This window comes from Lithobates pipiens, unplaced genomic scaffold (genome assembly GCF_037356315.1).
Source record: "Lithobates pipiens isolate NorthernLeopardFrog02 unplaced genomic scaffold, aLitPip1_a1.2 Scaffold_18, whole genome shotgun sequence".
Taxonomy (NCBI): Eukaryota; Metazoa; Chordata; class Amphibia; order Anura; family Ranidae; genus Lithobates; species Lithobates pipiens.
Window position 1 is genome coordinate 106128853 of NW_027507758.1, and position 18607 is coordinate 106147459.

An 18607-nucleotide genomic window follows, 5' to 3' on the forward strand; every position below is an offset into this window, starting at 1 on the left:
TCTATTATAAAATTTTGCAAATAAATTGTTCTTCATAATTTTATCCCAAAATTTATTCTACTACTACATTTATTTGGTAAAAAAAATAACCCAAATCGGTGTATATTATATAATCTGTAGGAAACTATGGCATATACAGTATCATGTTTTTGTAAATATTTTATTATACCTTTTCATGTGACAACACTGAAGAAATGACACTTTGCTACAATGTAAAGTAGTGAGTGAACAACTTGTATAACTGTTTAAATTTTCTGTCCCCTCAAAATAACTCAACACACAGCCATTAATGTCTAAACCGCTGGCAACAAAAGTGAGTACACCCCTAAGTGAAAATGTCCAAATTGGGCCCAATTGGCCATTGTCCCTCCCCGGTGTCATGTGACTCAGTGTTACAAGGTCTCAGGTGTGAATAATTGAGCAGGTGTGTTAAATTTGGTGTTAACGCTCTCCCTCTCTTATACTGGTCACTAGAAGGTCAACATGGCACCTCATGGCAAAGAACGCTGAGGATCTGAAAATAATTGTTGCTCTACATAAAGATGGCCTAGGCTATAAGAAGATTGTCAAGACCCTGAAACTGAGCTGCAGCATGTTGGCCAAGACCATACAGCGGTTTAACAGGACAGGTTCCACTCAGAACAGGCTTCGCAATGGTTGACCAAAGAAGTGGAGTGCACATGCTCAGCGTCATATCCAGAGGTTGTCTTTGGGAAATAGACGTATGAGTGCTGCCAGTATTGCTGCAGAGGTTGAAGGGTTGGGAGGGTCAGCCTGTCACTGCTCAAATCGTACGCATCAAATTGTTCTGCGTGACTGTCATCCCAGAAGGAAGCCTCTTCTAAGGATGATGCACAAGAAAGCCCACAAACAGTTTGCTGAAGACAAGCAGACTAAGGACATGAATTACTGGAACCATGTCCTGTGGTCTGATGAGACTAAGATAAACTTATTTGATTCAGATGGTGTCAAGCGTGTGTTGCGGCAACCAGGTGGGGAGTACAAAGACAAGTGTGTCTTGCCTACAGTCAAGCATGATGGTGGGAGTGTCGTGGTCTATGGCTGCATGAGTGCTGCTGGCACTGGGGAGCTACAGTTCATTGAGGGAACCATGCATCCAACAGTACTGTGACATACCGAAGCAGAGCATGATCCCCTCCCTTTGAAGACTGGGCCATAGGGCAGTATTCCAACAGAACGTCCCCAAACACCCCTCCAAGATGACCACTGCCTTGCTAAAGAAGCTGAGGGTAAAGGTAATGAACTGGCCAAGCATGTCTCCAGACCTAAGCCCTAGTGAGCATTTTTGGAGCATCCTCAAACAAAAGGTGGAGGAGTGCAAAGTCTCTTACATCCACCAGCTCTGTGATGTTGTCATGGAGGAGTGGAAGAGGACTCCAGTGGCAACCTGTAAAGCTCTGGTGAACTCCATGGTCAAGAGGGTTAAGGCAGTGCTGGAAAATAATGGTGGCCACACAAGTGTGACACTTTGGGCCCAATTTGGGCATTTTTACTTAGGGGTGTACTCACTTTTGTTGCTAGCAATGTAGACATTAATAGCTGTGTGTTGAGTTAATTTGAGGGGACAGCAAATTTACACTGTTATGCGTCACATGAAAGGATATAATAAAATATTTACAAAAATGTTATTGGTGTACTCACGAATCTGAGATACTGTCTATCTGAAAACTGTAATGCACTAAAATGCCAGGAGTGTAGAAATACCCCCCAAATGACCAACTTTTGGAAAGTTGACAGTCCAAGGTATTTAGTAGGAGGCATGTTGGGTTTCTTGAAGTTGTAATTTTTTCCAATTTTTTTTGGAAAATTAAGAAATTAAAGAAAAATTGCTTTTTTATTTTTTACACATACCAGACCAGTGCAGTATAGTGTCATCATTTAACTGGTGTGGTGGTGATCGGGTACACTGACTGGCAACTGTGTGACAAAAAAAGTGTGATTGTTTTTTGTTTTTTTTTATTTATTGCTTGTACACACTGTGATCAGAGCAGTTTGTTACCATAGTAACATTTTTACTGCCCTGGGGGTGGGTGGTAAGAGTGATCAGGTGTGTGTGTTTGTGGGAGTTTTTTTATTTATTTTATATACACATTATGTGTGCCCTTTAGCAGTATATCGCATTGCAACAAGCAAGCATTTTACTGAATGAAACAGTGATTGGTCAAAGCTAGTCACATGTTACAGATGTGCTGTGATTGGCCCTGCCTTTACCATGTGATCAAATTGACCAATCGCAGCTAGCAACATAATTGTACACATTGGATGGCTTAAGAGGAAGCCATCGATTGTGCACAATTGTCATGTGATCTACTGTGATTGGTCACGGCGGTCACGTGGAACCGGCAGAGAGCTGTTCTTGGATCGGTCATCAGCTGTGTCCCGTGGACACAGCTGGTGACAGATCGAGCGGCAGCGCGATTTGCACATTCTGTCCAGTCAGGATAACTAAACCACCACCCAGCCGTCATTTTGCTATAGGCCGGGTGGGAAGGTGTCCGATAACCAGATTGATAGTAGTGAGAGCCATTGGCTCCTGCTGCTATCAATCAAAACTTGTGACGAGGGAGCATGGCAAAGCCCTTGTTTGTTGTTTTAAAAAGAAAATTAAAATCCCTTTTTTGCCTGTGTCACACGGCAGGCTCCACACCACAACTTGCATTTTATAAATAGGTTGTAAAATGCAGGCTGCTCTCCAGTATAAAGGGGCCCCCAGGAGTTCTGTGGAAACTACCATGTTGACCAGTCTTGGAATGTTTTGTTATGCATTCAGAGAGCTCCCACCCAGTCTGCATTTCACGGTTATAAAGATTGATTATTTGAGCATCTGTGGATTTTCAGTCAAGTTAAATACAAGTTCTTCTTTTTCCCCTTAATTTTCTGCTACTTACTGGATGCTCTGCACTCCCTTTATGCTTGAGCTCTAGGGACTGTAATTCAGGGAAATCCCAGGAAGACTCCTATTTTTATGGTGTGCAGACACCACACCTGGTGCCAACAAAAAATCCACAACCAGAGTTGCTTCATTCCTGAATTTTAACAATTTACTGTATGTTTTCAGTCGCAACCTGATCATTTTGCCATTTGTTTTTTTTTTTTTTTTTAACGAGCCAGTGTACCCAAAAAAAATGGCCACAAAGTATAATTGCGGTACGTTGTTGTAGCTGGTAATGTTCTGTACAGCATTGTGTTCATTCTCTTAGTGAATTAATATCACAGGTATGTAATTGAATCCCAAATCACATCCTCTGTTCACTTTTCCGAACATGTCTTTTGTAATGAAGCAGTAGGGTGCCAAGTCAGGTCTGAATCATAGTTCATAGGAGCATATAATGATAGTGCACCGACTCCCACCTCTGTATTGCTCTTTATGCCTCAGACTCTTTGATTTATTGCAGCCAGCTAAGTTTATATCTCCTGTGTCGTGCTGCCCTTAGATACTGTTGCTATGTTCTGAACATTGGTTTGACACAACACCGAAGAAATTTGAGACCAAACTTTCCTTGCCAGATTAATTTTCTGCTGTCCCTACTTTCTAATTAACCCTTGAATGTCAAAGGAGTTGAGTGACGAGGGCAACTGTCAAACTGGAAATTTTCACTTCCGTAACCTGGGTCGTTAAGTACATTTAGAATACAATGAATCTAAAAATCACATTGTAAGGTACATTTTTTTTTTTCTTATTTTCTTTTAAATATATGCTGAACTCCAGGCAAGCAGCTAAATGCATAGTTTAAACATTTTAATGTGAACTGTTTTATCTGTCAAAGGTTTTGTAGTTCTGTGCTGCTAGAATCGTGAACAAGGCACCCCTGCTAATAACCTGCTTAGCTCCTTGACCTCCTCCACAGCAACAGCACAACTTGGACAAGAACATGCACCCAGCATGCTGATTGGGAAATAAAGGAACTGCAGCACACTGAGTCATCCTTCTGCTCAGACTGCTCTTTCTGTGGGCTTGTTCGTTGTCCGGATTACTCAAATGGCTGCATCTGTAAGCCCCATAAACACATGCATGTTCCATAAAACGTGTGCAGAAATGCATATTTTTTTTGCCCATGGTTTGAAAACGTACAGCGGGCTTGTGGTGCCCATAGTTAATGGTACCCAAACTCAGCCAGCAGATGTTTGTCGAGCATTGGACATGGCACAGCTCTTTTAAAGCGGGAGTCCACCGGGACTCCGCGTTTTTTTTTTTTTAAAGCCAGTAGCTACAAATACTGCAGCTGCTGACTTTTAAAATAGTGACACTTACCTGTCCAGCGCGCCCGCGATGTCGGCACCCGAAGCCGATCTCTAGGTCGTCTGTCGGGTCCTGCCGCCGCCATCTTGGGTATGGGAATCAGGAAATGGAGCCTTTCGGCATAATTTCCCGGTTCCCTACTGCGCATGCGTGAATCGCGCTGCGCAATAAGGACGCTCCCCGCTGCCTCTGGGATCTGTGTGTTTCCCAGCAGGCAGCGGGGCACTTGTGGGAAGGGGCGGGCACTTGCGGAAAGGGGCGTAAGTTACGCCCCTTTCCTCAGAGAGCTATCCCGGAAGTGGGTGCAGTTACCTGGATTATCCAGGTAACTGCACCCCCCTCCCCCCTGAAAGGTGCCGATTGTGGCACCGGAGGGGGGGAGGGTTCCGATGAGCGGAAGGTCCACTTTAGGGTGGACCTCCGCTTTAAGTGAGAGGGGAAGTTGTGGTGAAAGCGCACAGGTATACACAGACAGCGCAGCACCCGGCTACATGTGTATTATATTTGATCTACAGCTACTTATAGATGTGAAAGGATAAATGTCAAAATATAGCTTTGAGATGCTTGGTGTAATGTGTAGGGCTGCAACTAACGATTATTTTCATAATCGATTAGTTGACCGATTATTGCTTTGATTATTTGGTTAATAACCTTAAAGTTTTTAAAAAAGGCAATTTATTCTTAAATATCTCTATATGCAGTGGTAAATATAAATAACTATATGGTTAGGGAGAAAAATATCTAATCCACTCTGAGAATAACAGACTGAAGAGATATACTGTATATATTAGAGGGGATATATACTATTAGAGGATATATACTGTATATACTATTAGAGGAGAGAGATACTGTATATACTATTATAGGCTATATACTATTGGGGGAGAGATATACTGTATATACCATTAGAGGAGAGATATAGTGTTTATACTATTAGAGTGTATATACTATTAGAGGAGATATATACCTTTAAAGGGTCAGTTTGGTAAATATCATCAGACTCATTAACTTTAACCCCATTTTGTTACTCGCCGATTAATCTATTATGAAAATAGTAATTAATTTCATAATCGATTAGTTGTTTCAGCCCTAGTAATGTGCATTCTGTAGATGACAGTACCACTTTATTATATCATTACGTTTACATACCGTATATACTCGAGTATAAGCCGAGATTTTCAGCCTCTTTTTTGAGGCTGAAAGTGCCCCCCTCGGCTTATACTCGAGTCATCGCTGTCTGCCCGCTCGATCAGCGTGTCGAGCAGACAGACAGCGGCCATTCTGATTCAAAAGCCGCGCCTCCGGCTCCGCCTTCGCCTGTGATAGGCGGAACACTGAATTTCCCAGCAGCCTGTGTTCCGCCTATCACGGGCATCTTCTCATCCTCGTACTACGGACGAGGATGATACGACGTCCGTGATAGGCGGAACACAGGCTGCTGGGAAATTCAGTGTTCCGCCTATCACAGGCGAAGGAGGAGGCGCGGCTTTTGAATTTTACAATGGCCGCCGACGAAGAGGGCACGGGACGGAGGCAAGGCACGGGACAGGACGGGACGGGACGGGACGGGACGAAGGCAAGGCACGACACGGGACGGAGGCTCGGGACAAAGGCTCGGGACACAGGTAGGCTGGACACACACACACACACACACACACACACACACACACACACACACACACACACACACACACACACACACGGATGGAGACACACACACGGATGGATGGATGGATGGAGACACACACACACACAGGGATGGATGGATACACACACACACAGGGATGGATGGATGGATGGAGACACACACACACAGGGATGGATGGATGGATGGATGGATGGAGACACACACACACAGGGATGGATGGATGGATGGACACACACACACACAGGGATGGATGGACGGACACACAGGGATGGACGGACACACAGGGATGGACGGACACACACACAGGGATGGACAGGCATGTCTCACCCTCGGCTTATACACGAGTCAATAAGTTTGCCAGTTTTTTTGGGGGTAAATTGGGGGCCTCTGCTTATATTCGGGTCGGCCTATACTCGAGTATATACGGTATACAGTATGTTAACTGCTTTTAGTTCGTTTGGGGTTTGTAAACCTCTTCCTGAGAATTCCACTGTTGGTGTCATAGGAGTAATGGCTACGACGGTACAAAACTGCTTTGTCCAGTTTTAGAGCACTTCTAGTGTGCGCCAAAATAGCCCTATTAAGGTAATCCTTTAGCCCAATGTTTCACAAAGTATGGGATGTGTCGTTTCTAGGGCTTACTCTTGCTGTAGGTGGGGCGTTGCAGGGCTGATGGCTTTAGTCTAGGTCTGTAGTATACTTTTCCCAGCTTAAACTAATTTTGTGTACCTGCCCTTAGGATCAAATACATGCAAAACAATCTACCGGTATACCTCTACCAGTTTGAAATCACTAAAATGTTAGCATTTGAGAATGCCCTGGAGGAGGGGCGAAACATGTCGGCTAACAGTGACATAATTTATGGCACGCCAATGCGATACCTCTGGGCCGCTGTTCTGCTTGCATTCTTTTATGTACAAGTGAGTGTAATTGGATTTTAACTAAATTTTTTTATTTTTTATAAATGGAATTACGCTATATTGATGTCTTATCCTCTCTATACTCATACTATGAGTTAAAATAACAACACTGGTATGGTATATAGAACATAACCACCAAGGGGAACCACAAGCCCCAGCATAACCAGGATCATAATTTATCGTTGGGTGAAACGTGTTAATCCATATACATCAGATGCATATTCTTCAGAACATGCATTGATTGCACACAAAAAAGAATGCTGCTTACATTGATGGTCACTGTTGGGCCCCCATACATTTGGGGACTGTGGGTAAAAATGTGAACATGATCACTGGTGTCAGTGGTTACTACCAGAGAAACAAGAGGAAAAGCTCCACTTATTTCCAGTAGTTTTGCTGAATGGTGTTGGCACTGGATTTATGTGGTCACCATCAGGCAGGAGATCAATCCCTCACTGTTCAAGGAGCCCCTAACAATCTCTGGAGGAACCCTAAGATTTTACAAAACCTTGGTTGAGAATGGCTGGCTTAGATAGAATGTATGAGTTGTCCATGTAATGCTAGACTTTTTGGGGTCATTCAGGCTCTACAGTGGTGGTGATGGTGGTATATTACTGAGCAATGTTTCAAAGCCACTGGTTTTAGTATGTAGAGGACAGTTTCCCCCCAAAAAATTATTTCTCTTACGTTCACCGACTGACACAACTCCTCTCTTAGACCATTGGGTTGTTGCGCCACCTTCAGGAGAGGACTAGGCATAACATGTTAACGTGTAATAATAAAACAAGAACTTTCTAGTTCCGCCCCAAAGGGCGGTCCCTTAGGTAACAACCCCACAGCCTGCATTGCAGCTTCAGTTTTTTTTTTCTACCTAGTGAAGGAGAAGGACCTAGGAACCCGTGCTGGGTTGGCCACGACATGCCTCAGCTCCAGAGGTCGGTGAGCGTAATTGCTCCGGGGCACACATATGACCAGGCTACTGATGTCTGTGTCAGTGTGCCAGGCCAGCAGCCACCCCGTACTGATCGGAGAGTGGGTCTGTGATGGAATGTCTCCCAGCTCTGCAGGACTGAGAAGTACAGCTCTCCCTGCCTCAGTGGGGCTGAGCAGCTGGGCATTCCCTGGGAGGATGATTTGGGGTCCCTCCCTACCCTCTCTTCTCTCCCCTGTCCCTATCTTCCCTCCCCCTTCCCTGTGGGGGATGCTGCATGGGCTGCTGAGCGGTTTGTGTGCCATAGACAGGGGCTCTCACCTGGGGGGGGGGGGGGGCTGCGCTGGCTGACTGTGCCCTGGATGTGTGTAGGTCTCTCCCTGGAGGTGTCTGGCGGCTGTGTCTGTTGATCGCTGCAGCGCTGTTTCACCGCCATTTCTCTGCTTGGTTTTTCACTGTCCCTCATGGTATACAGTGCTCAGCGGCCATTTTTGGTGTGACCAAGGAGCAGCTTGCTCTGCGGCCATTTTCCTGTAGTTCGGTGCCCATTTTCCCTGTGATTATGTCCTTTAAAAATGCCTGAACACGTTTTTGATCAGTTTCAGCGCCATTCAGAGCAGCTCTGCACAGCGAGGTGTGGTCTCCTATGCACCTGGGAACTGACACAGGACACAGGCACTATTAGCTGGACGGCTCAGAACTAGTCAGGGTGGTGAGTCCTGCGTGAAAAAGCCCCTCAGCCAGCAGCAGTTAGGGGGTGGAACCATCACTGTTCTAAGTCTCCAACAGGTGGCAGACAGGGTAGGGTCAGCATGGCTTCAGAAACTGGTGTTTCTTCCCCCGAAATCCAGGCAATTTCAACCAGTTTGCCTGCAGAGAGTGAAGTGCCTCTGGACGCTTTGTCGGCGGTCCTTAATTTGCCAATATGGAGGTGGTGCGTGGGCGCAGAGGTGGTAAAAACGCGCCCGCCCTCCGGGGAGAGCTCTGACGCAGACTCTGGACCTGCTGAGGCTGGTGACCCCTGTTCTGTTTCAGATGATGCTGACCGGGACCGATCGGACAGTGAGGATGAGTCCCCGTCCGGGTCCGAGCGTGACAAAGCGATTGTTGGAGCACTTATCACAGCTGTGGGTGATGCCCTGAAAATTCAGGGGCCAGCAGATCCCTCTGCTGATGTAGCGGTCCCCTTTGGGTCCTGTAAGCCAGCCCATTCACCTAAGGTGTTCCCGTATCTGACTTATTTCGATAAGTTCGTTTACAAGGAATGGGGTCGACCGCAACAGACCTTTTCGGTCCCAAAATACATGGTGGTGCGTTACCCCTTTGAGGAGAGCCTTCTCAAAAACTGGTTGGCTCCCCCGGTTGTGGACCCCCCCAGTATCCAGGTTAAACAAAGTAACCACGATCCCGGGAGAGGGGACTCCTGCCTTCAAGGACCCCACAGACAGGAAGGCCGAGGCAGTGGCTCGTTCCTTGTTTACGGTTGTGGGGTCAACTATGCGACCAGTACTGGCATCTGCACTTGTGTCGCAGACACTGACTGAGCAGGCAAAACGTTTGCACCGCAAATTTGGAGAGCAACAGGCCTCTCCTGTCTGCGTGGAACTAGCAGACCAATTAGTGCAAGGCCTTAAGTACATTTGTGACGCGGCCCTGGACACTCTCCCCCCTTTGTCCAGGGCTTCAAGTGGAAGTAAACCCATGGATTTAAACAGTTAAAAAAAAAAGGCATGCCGGGAATGCTAACTGCACATTGGCTGTGCTCTCAGCCAAACTAGCAAACCATCCAATGGCTGGTGTCATAACGAATCACATGTGCAGCACCATAGCAGTTGAAGATTAAACAGAGGCAAAGATGGCAGCTTCCTTGGCTGAAAACGATAGGGGAGTTTACTTCCACTTTCAGTTAGGAGAAAAAGAAACCACCGCTCCAGGTCGATCCACCAAGATAATCACTTCTCTTCCAGACAAGGAGCCCCAGGTGTTGGCTAATGAGCGAGAATGAAAAAACCCTGGACAGCCGCACTCTGAAAATAATCTGTTTTCTTGTGCCTTTTTATTGTAGATTAAAAATTGCATAACACGATCCACAGAAAAAGTGATACAGAACCAAACTGACGCGTTTGACACTGGAATCCGTGCTTACTCCTAGCCCCCCGAGTCTTTACCAAGGTATTGGCTCCTGTTTTGGCATTACCTAGACAATCTCCTCCTGAGAGCATCTTCCCCCTCAGAGTTAGAGGAGGATGTGGCGATCACCATGCAGACCCTGCAGGAATTTGGGTGGCTGTTGAACCTAAAAAAAGTTGGTGATTGTACCAGCTCAGCGCTTGGAGTACATAGGCTTACTGCTGGATTCCATGGAAGCTAGAGTGTTTCTCCCTTCAGACAAGCTGCAGACTCTCAGAGCCATGGTAAAACTGCTGAGGTACCGCAGGTGGTCGTTGCTGCGCTTCTGCATGCGAGACCTGGGACTCATGGTGGCCACCTTCGAGGCAGTACCATGCGCCAAGTTTCACACCAGAGTCCTGCAGAATGAGATTTTGACAAAATGGGACAAATCTCCATTGTCCCTGGATTGGCAGATTCAGGTGAGCCAGTTAGGGGGTCCCCAGCACTTCGGACCGGGAAGTCGTTCCTACCTCTGAAATGGACAGTGATCACAACGGACACCAGCCTAACCGGCTGGGGTGGAGTAATGGAAGTTCAGTCGACCCAGGGCCTCTGGTCAGTGGGGGAATCCAAGTTGCCGATCAATCTGCTCGAGCTGAGAGCGATCAGGCTATGCCTCACCACATGGTCGATAAGACATTGAGGGCGTCCGATCAGGATCCAGTCAGACAACGCCACAGCGGTGGCATACATCAATCACCAAGGAGGAACAAGAAGCTCGGCCGCCACATGGGAGGTCGCTCACATCCTTCAGTGGGTAGAGCGACATTTTCCGGCCCTGTCGGCCATTTACATCCCGGGAGTGGAGAGCTGGCAGGCAGACTACCTAAGTCGCCAGATGCTGGACCCAGGAGAATGAGCGTTGCATCCAGATGTGTTCAGGCTACTGTGCCTGCGATGGGGCACTCCTGTCTCAATCGCAGGGTGCCAAGACTCGTGTCCAGGACAAGAGATCCTCGGGCAGACACGTCAGACGAGCTGGTGGCTCTGTGGGATCAGTACCATTTGATCTATGCCTTTCCTCTGCTGAAACTGTTACCATGTCTGCTCCGCAGAGTGGAGGCCGAGGGGATTCCAGTAATACTGATTGCCCCAGATTGGCTCCAGCGTCCCTGGTACGCAGACCTAGTGTGCCTGGTGGCAGACGCCCTTGGCAACTGCCATTACGAGAAGACCTTCTGTCTCAAGGTCCGATTCTCCATCCTGCTTTGCCATCGCTGGTTTTAACGGCATGGCTATTGAGAGCCAGGTGTTGAACCGGGGTCTTTCGGACTCTGTGATCCCAACTATGCTGAGAGCATGAAAATCTTCTTCCCGGCAGATATATCATCGTACCTGGAAGGCTTATATCTCCATGTGTGAGGATAAAGGATGGCGTCCGCGCTCCTTTTCTATATCCAGGATCCCGCTGTTTCTACAGCAAGGAGCAGACCAGAAATTGGCTTTAAGCACCATTAAAGGACAAATATCAGCTTTGGCTGTCTTTTTTTATTTTATTTATTTTTTATTTTTTTTCAGCGACCCCTGGCGTCTCACTGACTAGTGAGCACTTTTGTTCAAGGGGACCGACATGTAGTTCCTCCGGTGCGTCCACCGTTACCCTCGTGGGATCTGAACCTGGTGTTATCGGCGCTTCAAAAACCGCCATTTGAAAATGTCAGAGAGATCCCTCTGTTGACTTTCCCAGAACGTGGTCTTTCTAGTGGCCATTACTTCAGCCAGGAGGTTTTCGGAACTGGCGGCCTTGTCTTGCAAGTCGCCCTATCTGGTTATCCACAAGGATAAGGTGGTGTTGCGTCCGCAACTTTCTTTTCAGCGTTCAACATCAATGAAGACATTGTGTTACCATCTCTGTGTCCTAAGCCAACACCTCCTAAGGAGGTGGCCCTTCATGCCCTGGACGTGGTTCAGGCTCTGAGGGTGTATTGGTCTGCTACGGCTCCCTTTCGGAAAGCAAGACTCCTTGTTTTTTTCGGTGCCTGGTCTGAAAAAAAGGCATGGCGATCTCGTGGGCCACCATTTCCAGGTGGATCAGACAGATTGTAGTACAGACCTACACCTTGAAGGGGCAGGTGCCCCCCTTTCCGGTCACGGCCCACTCCACAAGGGCAATCGGAAAATCTTGGGCCTTCCGACATCAAGCGTCTGTCGCTCAAGTGTGTAAAGCGCAAAATGTGTAAAGCGTCGACTTGGTCGTCTGTTCACACCTTTACAAAATTGTACAAGGTAGATGTCAGTGCATCGGCTGATGCCTGTTTTGGCCCCAAAGTTTTGCAGGCGGCTGTATAATTGCAATTGCACTTATGTTTTTTTCCTGTTGTGTTTTTTTTATTTTTTATTTTTTGGGTAAAAACGCAGTACCTTTTAAGTAATGCGCTGTTGCATTTGTTACCGCAGTTCTGGTGCGGTTATGAGGTAGTGCCTCTCAGTTGAGGAGCACCTTTGTTTTTTTTTTTTTTTGTGGGTAAAAAAGTTTTCCCACGCACTTTCGTTTTTTTGTGGGTAAAGTTTATACAAGTTCCCACATGCCATTGTGAGTGAAGTTTTATGCTGTTTTTCCCACTCCTCATTTTGGCACGGCTTGGACGTCCCAATGGTCTAAGAGAGGAGCTGTGTCTGTCGGTGAACGTAAGAGAAAATAGGATTTTTTGTACTCAATGTAAAATCCTTTTCTTTACGTTATACTGCTTGTTGACGTACTGAAGCTGCAATGCAGGCTGTGGGGTTGTTACCTAAATTCTAGTTTTATTATTACATGTTAACATGTTATGCCTAGTCCTCTCCTAAAGGTGGCGTAACAACCCATCTGAGAGGAGCTGTGTCAGTCGGGGAACTACAGAGTAAAGGATTTTACGGTGAGTACAAAAAATCCTATTTTCTAGGTGCAGGTGATATGTTGGGTAATGGGAATGAAGGCTTCTCAGTAATTTCACTGAGGTTTGATAGTGTGCTCCCAGACTCCTCCATGGGCCAGTTTGGATGTGAGCACTTAGTGCCTGGGGTGCCCTGAAATCGAATGCCCCGCAACATTGATCAGATTTTCTTGTCTAGAGTATGGCCCAGTTCATTCTAGCTGATGTGTAATGTCTGGTGAGAATCAATACAAGGCTATCATTCCCTACCATTTAACCTTTGGGCTGCTTTGTTAGCTGTTCATGAAACGGTGTATTGTTAGTGTTGATAAAAATTCTCTTAGAAGTCCATATTTTGATTCTAAACTGGCTTGACCTCATCATTGCTCCATCCTTGTGTGTGTATTGTCATCTTCCATTGATGTGCTATGATGCTGAACGATAACCGTGTCATTTTGTGTCATTGTGTAGTGTTGCTACCCCCTAAAAAGTGAGGTTACAGAGTTGTATGCTGAACAGCCAGTACATAACCTCTAGCACAGCTCTCGTACATTGTCTCTGATGCTAATCTGGGATCTGACACTTCCCAAATTGTAATTTTCATACTTACTTTTATAATTCATATTCCTTTGCAATATGAAGCAACATCCCCGGACTGAGCCTCATTTGCGATCCATTTTTATCCTGCTCATGTATCAGACGAATGAAAAGATATTAAATCATGACAATACATATACATTTAGTAGACTGATGGAGTCTTGTGTAAGGGTAATAGAAAAGGAAAGCTAATTTTGCAGATTCCAGTTGTCAATTTCCTATTCTGTAAGAATCTGGCTGTGAAAACTTTTTTTTTTTTTTTTATACATTTAAAGTGGCGTTGCACACGTTTTTCAGTTTATTAAGTCAGCAGCTACAAAACTTCCATTACTTTGAGATTAGTATGTAAATGTTTTACTGTGCCGGGCACACACATCGGCTCCTCAGACAGCCGAAAATTTAGGCTGCAGCTCTTGCGGTCTGCTGGACCGTGGCTTCCGCGGCCTGCTGGGCCTGGTGGCCGCCTACTGTGAGGGGCCTTGGTCAGTGTCCCTGTGGGGGGACCACGGTTTGTGCCACCTGTGAGGAGCCACGGTCTTTGCCCCCTGTGGGGGGCCGCACCCCTGTGAGGGGGGAGCCCCCGGGTCTGTCTGTCCTCCCTGTGAGGGGGATTGCCCCCCGGGTCTGTCCTCCCTTTGTGGAGGAGGGCCCCCTTCTCGGGTCTGTCCTCCCTGTGTGGGGGAGGGTCCCCTCCCGGGTCTGTCCTCCCGGTGAGGGGCCCCCGGGTCTGCGAAGGGGCTTTTGCCTGTGCGGGGCCTCGGTCGAGTGGCTCTGGTTTTTCGCACTTATTGTCACTGTGCGAGAACCTTTTCAAGATGGGGGATGCAGCGTTGGCTGGGGCAGAGTGCCGGTATCCCTTTTGGATAAGCAGTTTTGCGCCGTGAAGGCGTTCCCTTCTCCCTCTTATTCTGACAAATTGTCCATGAGGACTGGGAGTGTCCAAAGTGTCTTGGATGTTTCCAAGAACACGTTCTGTAAGGTACCCCTGAAGGCCCCACCTTCAGTAGTCGACTGTTCCACCAGTAGTGGACCCCCCTGTCTCTAGGCTGCTCAAGGCAACCATAGTTCCAATGGAGGAATCTAGCTTCTTAAAGGTCCAGCTGACATACCTGGAGGGGGAGCAGAATCCCCCTGTCTTTGCTGCATTGGCGGACTTGTTGAGCCAGGTGCTGCAGTTGTCCGTTATGCCACTTGGCCGCAATTACCCTTCTTGCTGAGCTCTCCGTTTCCTCAGTGGTGCTGAGACATGTATTTTGGGTGGCGACTCTGAATGGCTTCATGTCGCGTCTTGATCTTGTCTGGTTATAAGATCGTTTTTCCGGCTGTGTTCCTCCAAAGAGTTTTTTTCGCTTTCATGGTTTTGTCGCCAGACTGCTGGGTGTTCTCCATGGGGGGGCTGTGCAAGCTCTGTTGCTGTAGAGTGGGATGGTCCCGGTTCCTGTGCTGAGAACGGTTTTAGGGGTTTGGTCAGGATGGAGGGCATGGTACCTCTAATTCTGGACATCAAGGCCCTGGCCTGCCTTGTGGGGGTACAGTAGTTCAGGATAGACTCCGTCCGCAAAGCGGTGGCACTCCTTCTTCATCATGGGGATTTTCTGACTTCTAACGACATCACGAATGCTACTTACGCATTCTGTTATGGGCCCGACACCAGCACTTCCTCCATTTTTGCTGTGGGTGTGGAGCATTATGAGCCTGTGGTGTTCCCCCTTTTGGATCTGCCCGCCACTCCTCGGGTATGCACGAGGTGTTGGTCCTGAATCATCTGGCGTGGTTACGTCGGCGGGGGCTTGCAATCCTGGGCTGCCTGGACAATCTTCTCCGACTCCTCGACTACTCCAAGGAGCAACATAGTTCTTATATAAACCTTGACTGATTTCAGTTGGAGTCTATACTATCAGAAGTCTGCTTGGCCCTGCCAGATCATTGTATTATCTGAGCCTGACCAGGCCTTCAGCTCTGGCCAGCGTTTCTTCTTCTGGCAATTTTCTGGAAGTTGCATGCTGCGTTTTTTTTCATTTACTGTTCGGCAGGTGGGCTCCTCTGCAGATCTGCATGTAGGAGTCCAGTCTGTCTGGGTGCCCAGGGTTGTTGGACGTTGGTGGAATCCGTACTACTGAGTAATATCTTGGAGCTTTATGCGAACAGACTAGTTCTGGATCATGGACGGATTGACTTTGGTGGCTCCCAGTAGAGATCCAGTCTGGCAAGGCAACAGCAGTGGCTTATATCATTCGCCAGGGTGGGCCAAAATAGGCTGTTGGCAGTATCCTCCGGTGGGCAGAGAATCTCGTTACGGCCCTTTCTGGCATACGCTTTCCAGGAGTAGAATACTGTAAAACGTATACTTCAGTTGGTTGGAGTTGGACCATGGGGTGGGCCCTTCACTGGGCCTTGTTTCATCATATTTGTCTCCGCTGGGGCACGCCTGTGGTAGATCTGTTTTTGTGTCCTGTCTCAACAGCACGGTACCAAGGTTTCTGGTAAGGTCACAGGATCTTCTGGCGGCTCTAGTGGCCCACATTTACTCTATGCCTTCCTCCTCTCCAGCCTCTGCTGTGGCTTTTTGGCAGAATCAAGGTTTTGGGGATTCCAGTCATTTTATTGGCTCCGGATGGGTCCCGGTGCTCTGAGTACACCGACCGGGTGTGCCCGGTCGCCAACCTTTGCTCGGCGACTGCCTCTCAGCAAGGACCTACTGTCCCAAGGACCGTTCTTCCATCCTGTTTTTAGACTTGCTGTTTTTTAACAGCCTGACTATGATGAGCCAGGTGCTGCAGTTTCCGATACTGCTGATAGGGAGGGGTAGAAGGCATGGGCCTTGAGTGGGCCTGGGTGGTCTTCTTCGGCGTCTCCTGGTTTCGCACTTCCTGGTGTGTACCTTTTTTTATTCCAGGGGTTAGACGTCTGTTTCCACCAGTGCGGTTCTTCTACCGCTGTGGGATCTGAACTTGGTTATTTTGGGTTCTCCAGAAGCCTCTCTATCTCTCATGATAATCGGGAGATTCCAGTACTTAGTGTCTCGGAAGGTGGTTTCTTGGTGGCTATCACCTCCGCTTACAGGGTGTCAAAAAGGGTGGTGTTATCTTGTCGTTCAACTTACACAGGTTAAGGTGGTGCTTTGCCCCTTTTTTTTTTACATAGTTCCGTCCTTGGATCTCCATTTGAATAAGGACATTGTGTTCCTGGTCAGCACATTCCAAGGAATTTTCCTTATCTGCCCTGAATGGGTTTTTGTGGATGTGCCACAAAAGGGGCTGTCTTTTTTATTTTATTTTTTCTGCGAACCTTTCTGGATGGAGGGCTATTCGGTCAGGGATCAGGTGCCTCCGTCCCTGTTACGGCACATTCTTCTCGGGCGCTTAGTGCTTCTTAGACCTTCTGTCATCATGTGTCCATTGTGCAAGTTGGCAAGGCGACCACTGGTCGTCGGTGTACGCTTTCACAAGTTCTACGAAATTAATGGGTTGGGATCTGCGGATGTCTCTTTTGGCCGCAAGTTTTTGCAGGCTGCTGTTTAGAGGATCTATTCCCTCTTGAAGGGGTAGTGTTCAGGTTGCGTTCCAGCTTGTCCTGGATGAAGTTCCTGTTGCTTGGTTGGCTCTTGTATAGGCTTGGGATTTTTCGTTTTCCCACCCCTCATGTTGGCACTGCTTTGGGAGGTCCCTGAGCGAATGAGAAAATAGGATTTTTTTTTTTTACTTACCGTAAAATCCATTTCTCTGAGTTCATTGACAGGCACAGCAATCGCCCCTCTATGGAGTTCTTTTGATACTTCTATTACTGCTTGCTACTAAATTGAATATCTAGAGCAGGGAGGGGGTTATATACTGACTGGACGGCCCATGGGAATGGCCAAGTGTTTTTTTTTTTTTTGGTCTGCCTGGTCCTACTCCTGCGGAGGCAATATAACCTTATAGTTATGAAGATGGAAGGCTGTGTTTGTCAATGAACTCAGAGAAATGGATTTTACGGTAAGTGGAAAAAATCCTATTTTTACATGGAAGTATATTCATGTACACTTGCTGTAACCAGGCGTTTGGTAACGGTGAAAACTTTTAAGGCAAAAATATTCTGTCATGAAAGGATTAAAGATTGTAAGCGCTAACGAGCAGGGCCCTCTGATTCCTCTTGTACCAAATTGTAATGTAACTGTAATGTCTGCCCTCATGTTGTAAAGCGCTGAGTAAACTGTTGGCGCTATATAAAACCTGTATAATAATAATAATAAACGTTATTATAGAAATGTACTAATTTTATTGGAGGCTTGGTCTTTTATATGTACCCCATCATTCGATTGGATTGGTATAATTACTGATCTCATGATGTGTTTATTCTTTCTTTTCTAGGCAAAATAATGAAAAAGGTGCACCAAAACTCTTGATAAGACTGATTGGGGTATAAGCAACAGCCACGCTCATGTTTTCTCCCGATCAAGAAAACCATCCCGCCAAGGCACCTGTGAAATATGGGGAGCTCATTGTACTGGGGTGAGTACTGTGTTCTTCCCCTTCCCAATCCTTGTTTCAGATAAGGATGGCCTTTATTGTAGATGTTGATGTATAAATTTGGTTTAGTTCCAAGTAGCTACTGCCACTGTGCAGCTCGGTATAAATTCCAGCACAATGCTTGTGAGCTGGGATGACTGGGAAGTTCATTCATCCTGCACAGGTCAGTCAAAATGGGTGAAGATCGGCACCTAGAAGAAGCCAAGGAGAGGGTACACTGGCAAGGGACCTTGTGGGCAATGGACTATTGGAGCCAAGCTAAAAAAATAGTTTTGCAGACTTTAGTTTCGCTTTACTAAAGGTGGTCGATGCATACTAGCACATTATAACCTAAACTGCCCCGGTGCCTGTTTTTATTTTATTTTTTTAATGTGGTTTACTACCGCTTTAACTTTTTTTTTTTTTTTCTTGTGAAACTGTTTATCATAGACAGAATATATAAAGGGACATCTTTCCAAAAAGTGAGAATGAGGTAGCATATACACCAAGAAAACAATACACAATGAATCCACAACAATGTCCAAAAGAAATTTCTATAAGGCCATTCACGTTCCAAAAAGAATGGACTAATCGGCCTAAATATACATATCAAATTATATAGCAAAGAAAGCAATCCTGTCTAGAAAATTATAATGGCCTATTACTGTAAATAGCGGACAAGATAAGATGCCAGATCGGGGCAATGATTGTATCCATTTCAAAGCAATTAGACACCTGG

At 46.7% G+C, this 18607-nt stretch overlaps 1 protein-coding gene across 2 annotated transcripts in view; it reads left to right on the forward strand.

Moving 5' to 3' along the window:
• The window catches only part of PELI1 (pellino E3 ubiquitin protein ligase 1), a 111766-nt gene that overhangs the window by 59386 nt on the left and 33773 nt on the right, over window positions 1-18607 (forward strand). For both annotated transcript variants that reach the window (XM_077485972.1, XM_077485973.1), the window contains exon 2: window positions 17731-17871. In XM_077485972.1, the coding sequence (XP_077342098.1) occupies window positions 17801-17871 (71 nt within the window). In that variant the 5' untranslated portion in view covers window positions 17731-17800. The remainder of the gene's footprint in view (window positions 1-17730; window positions 17872-18607) is intronic.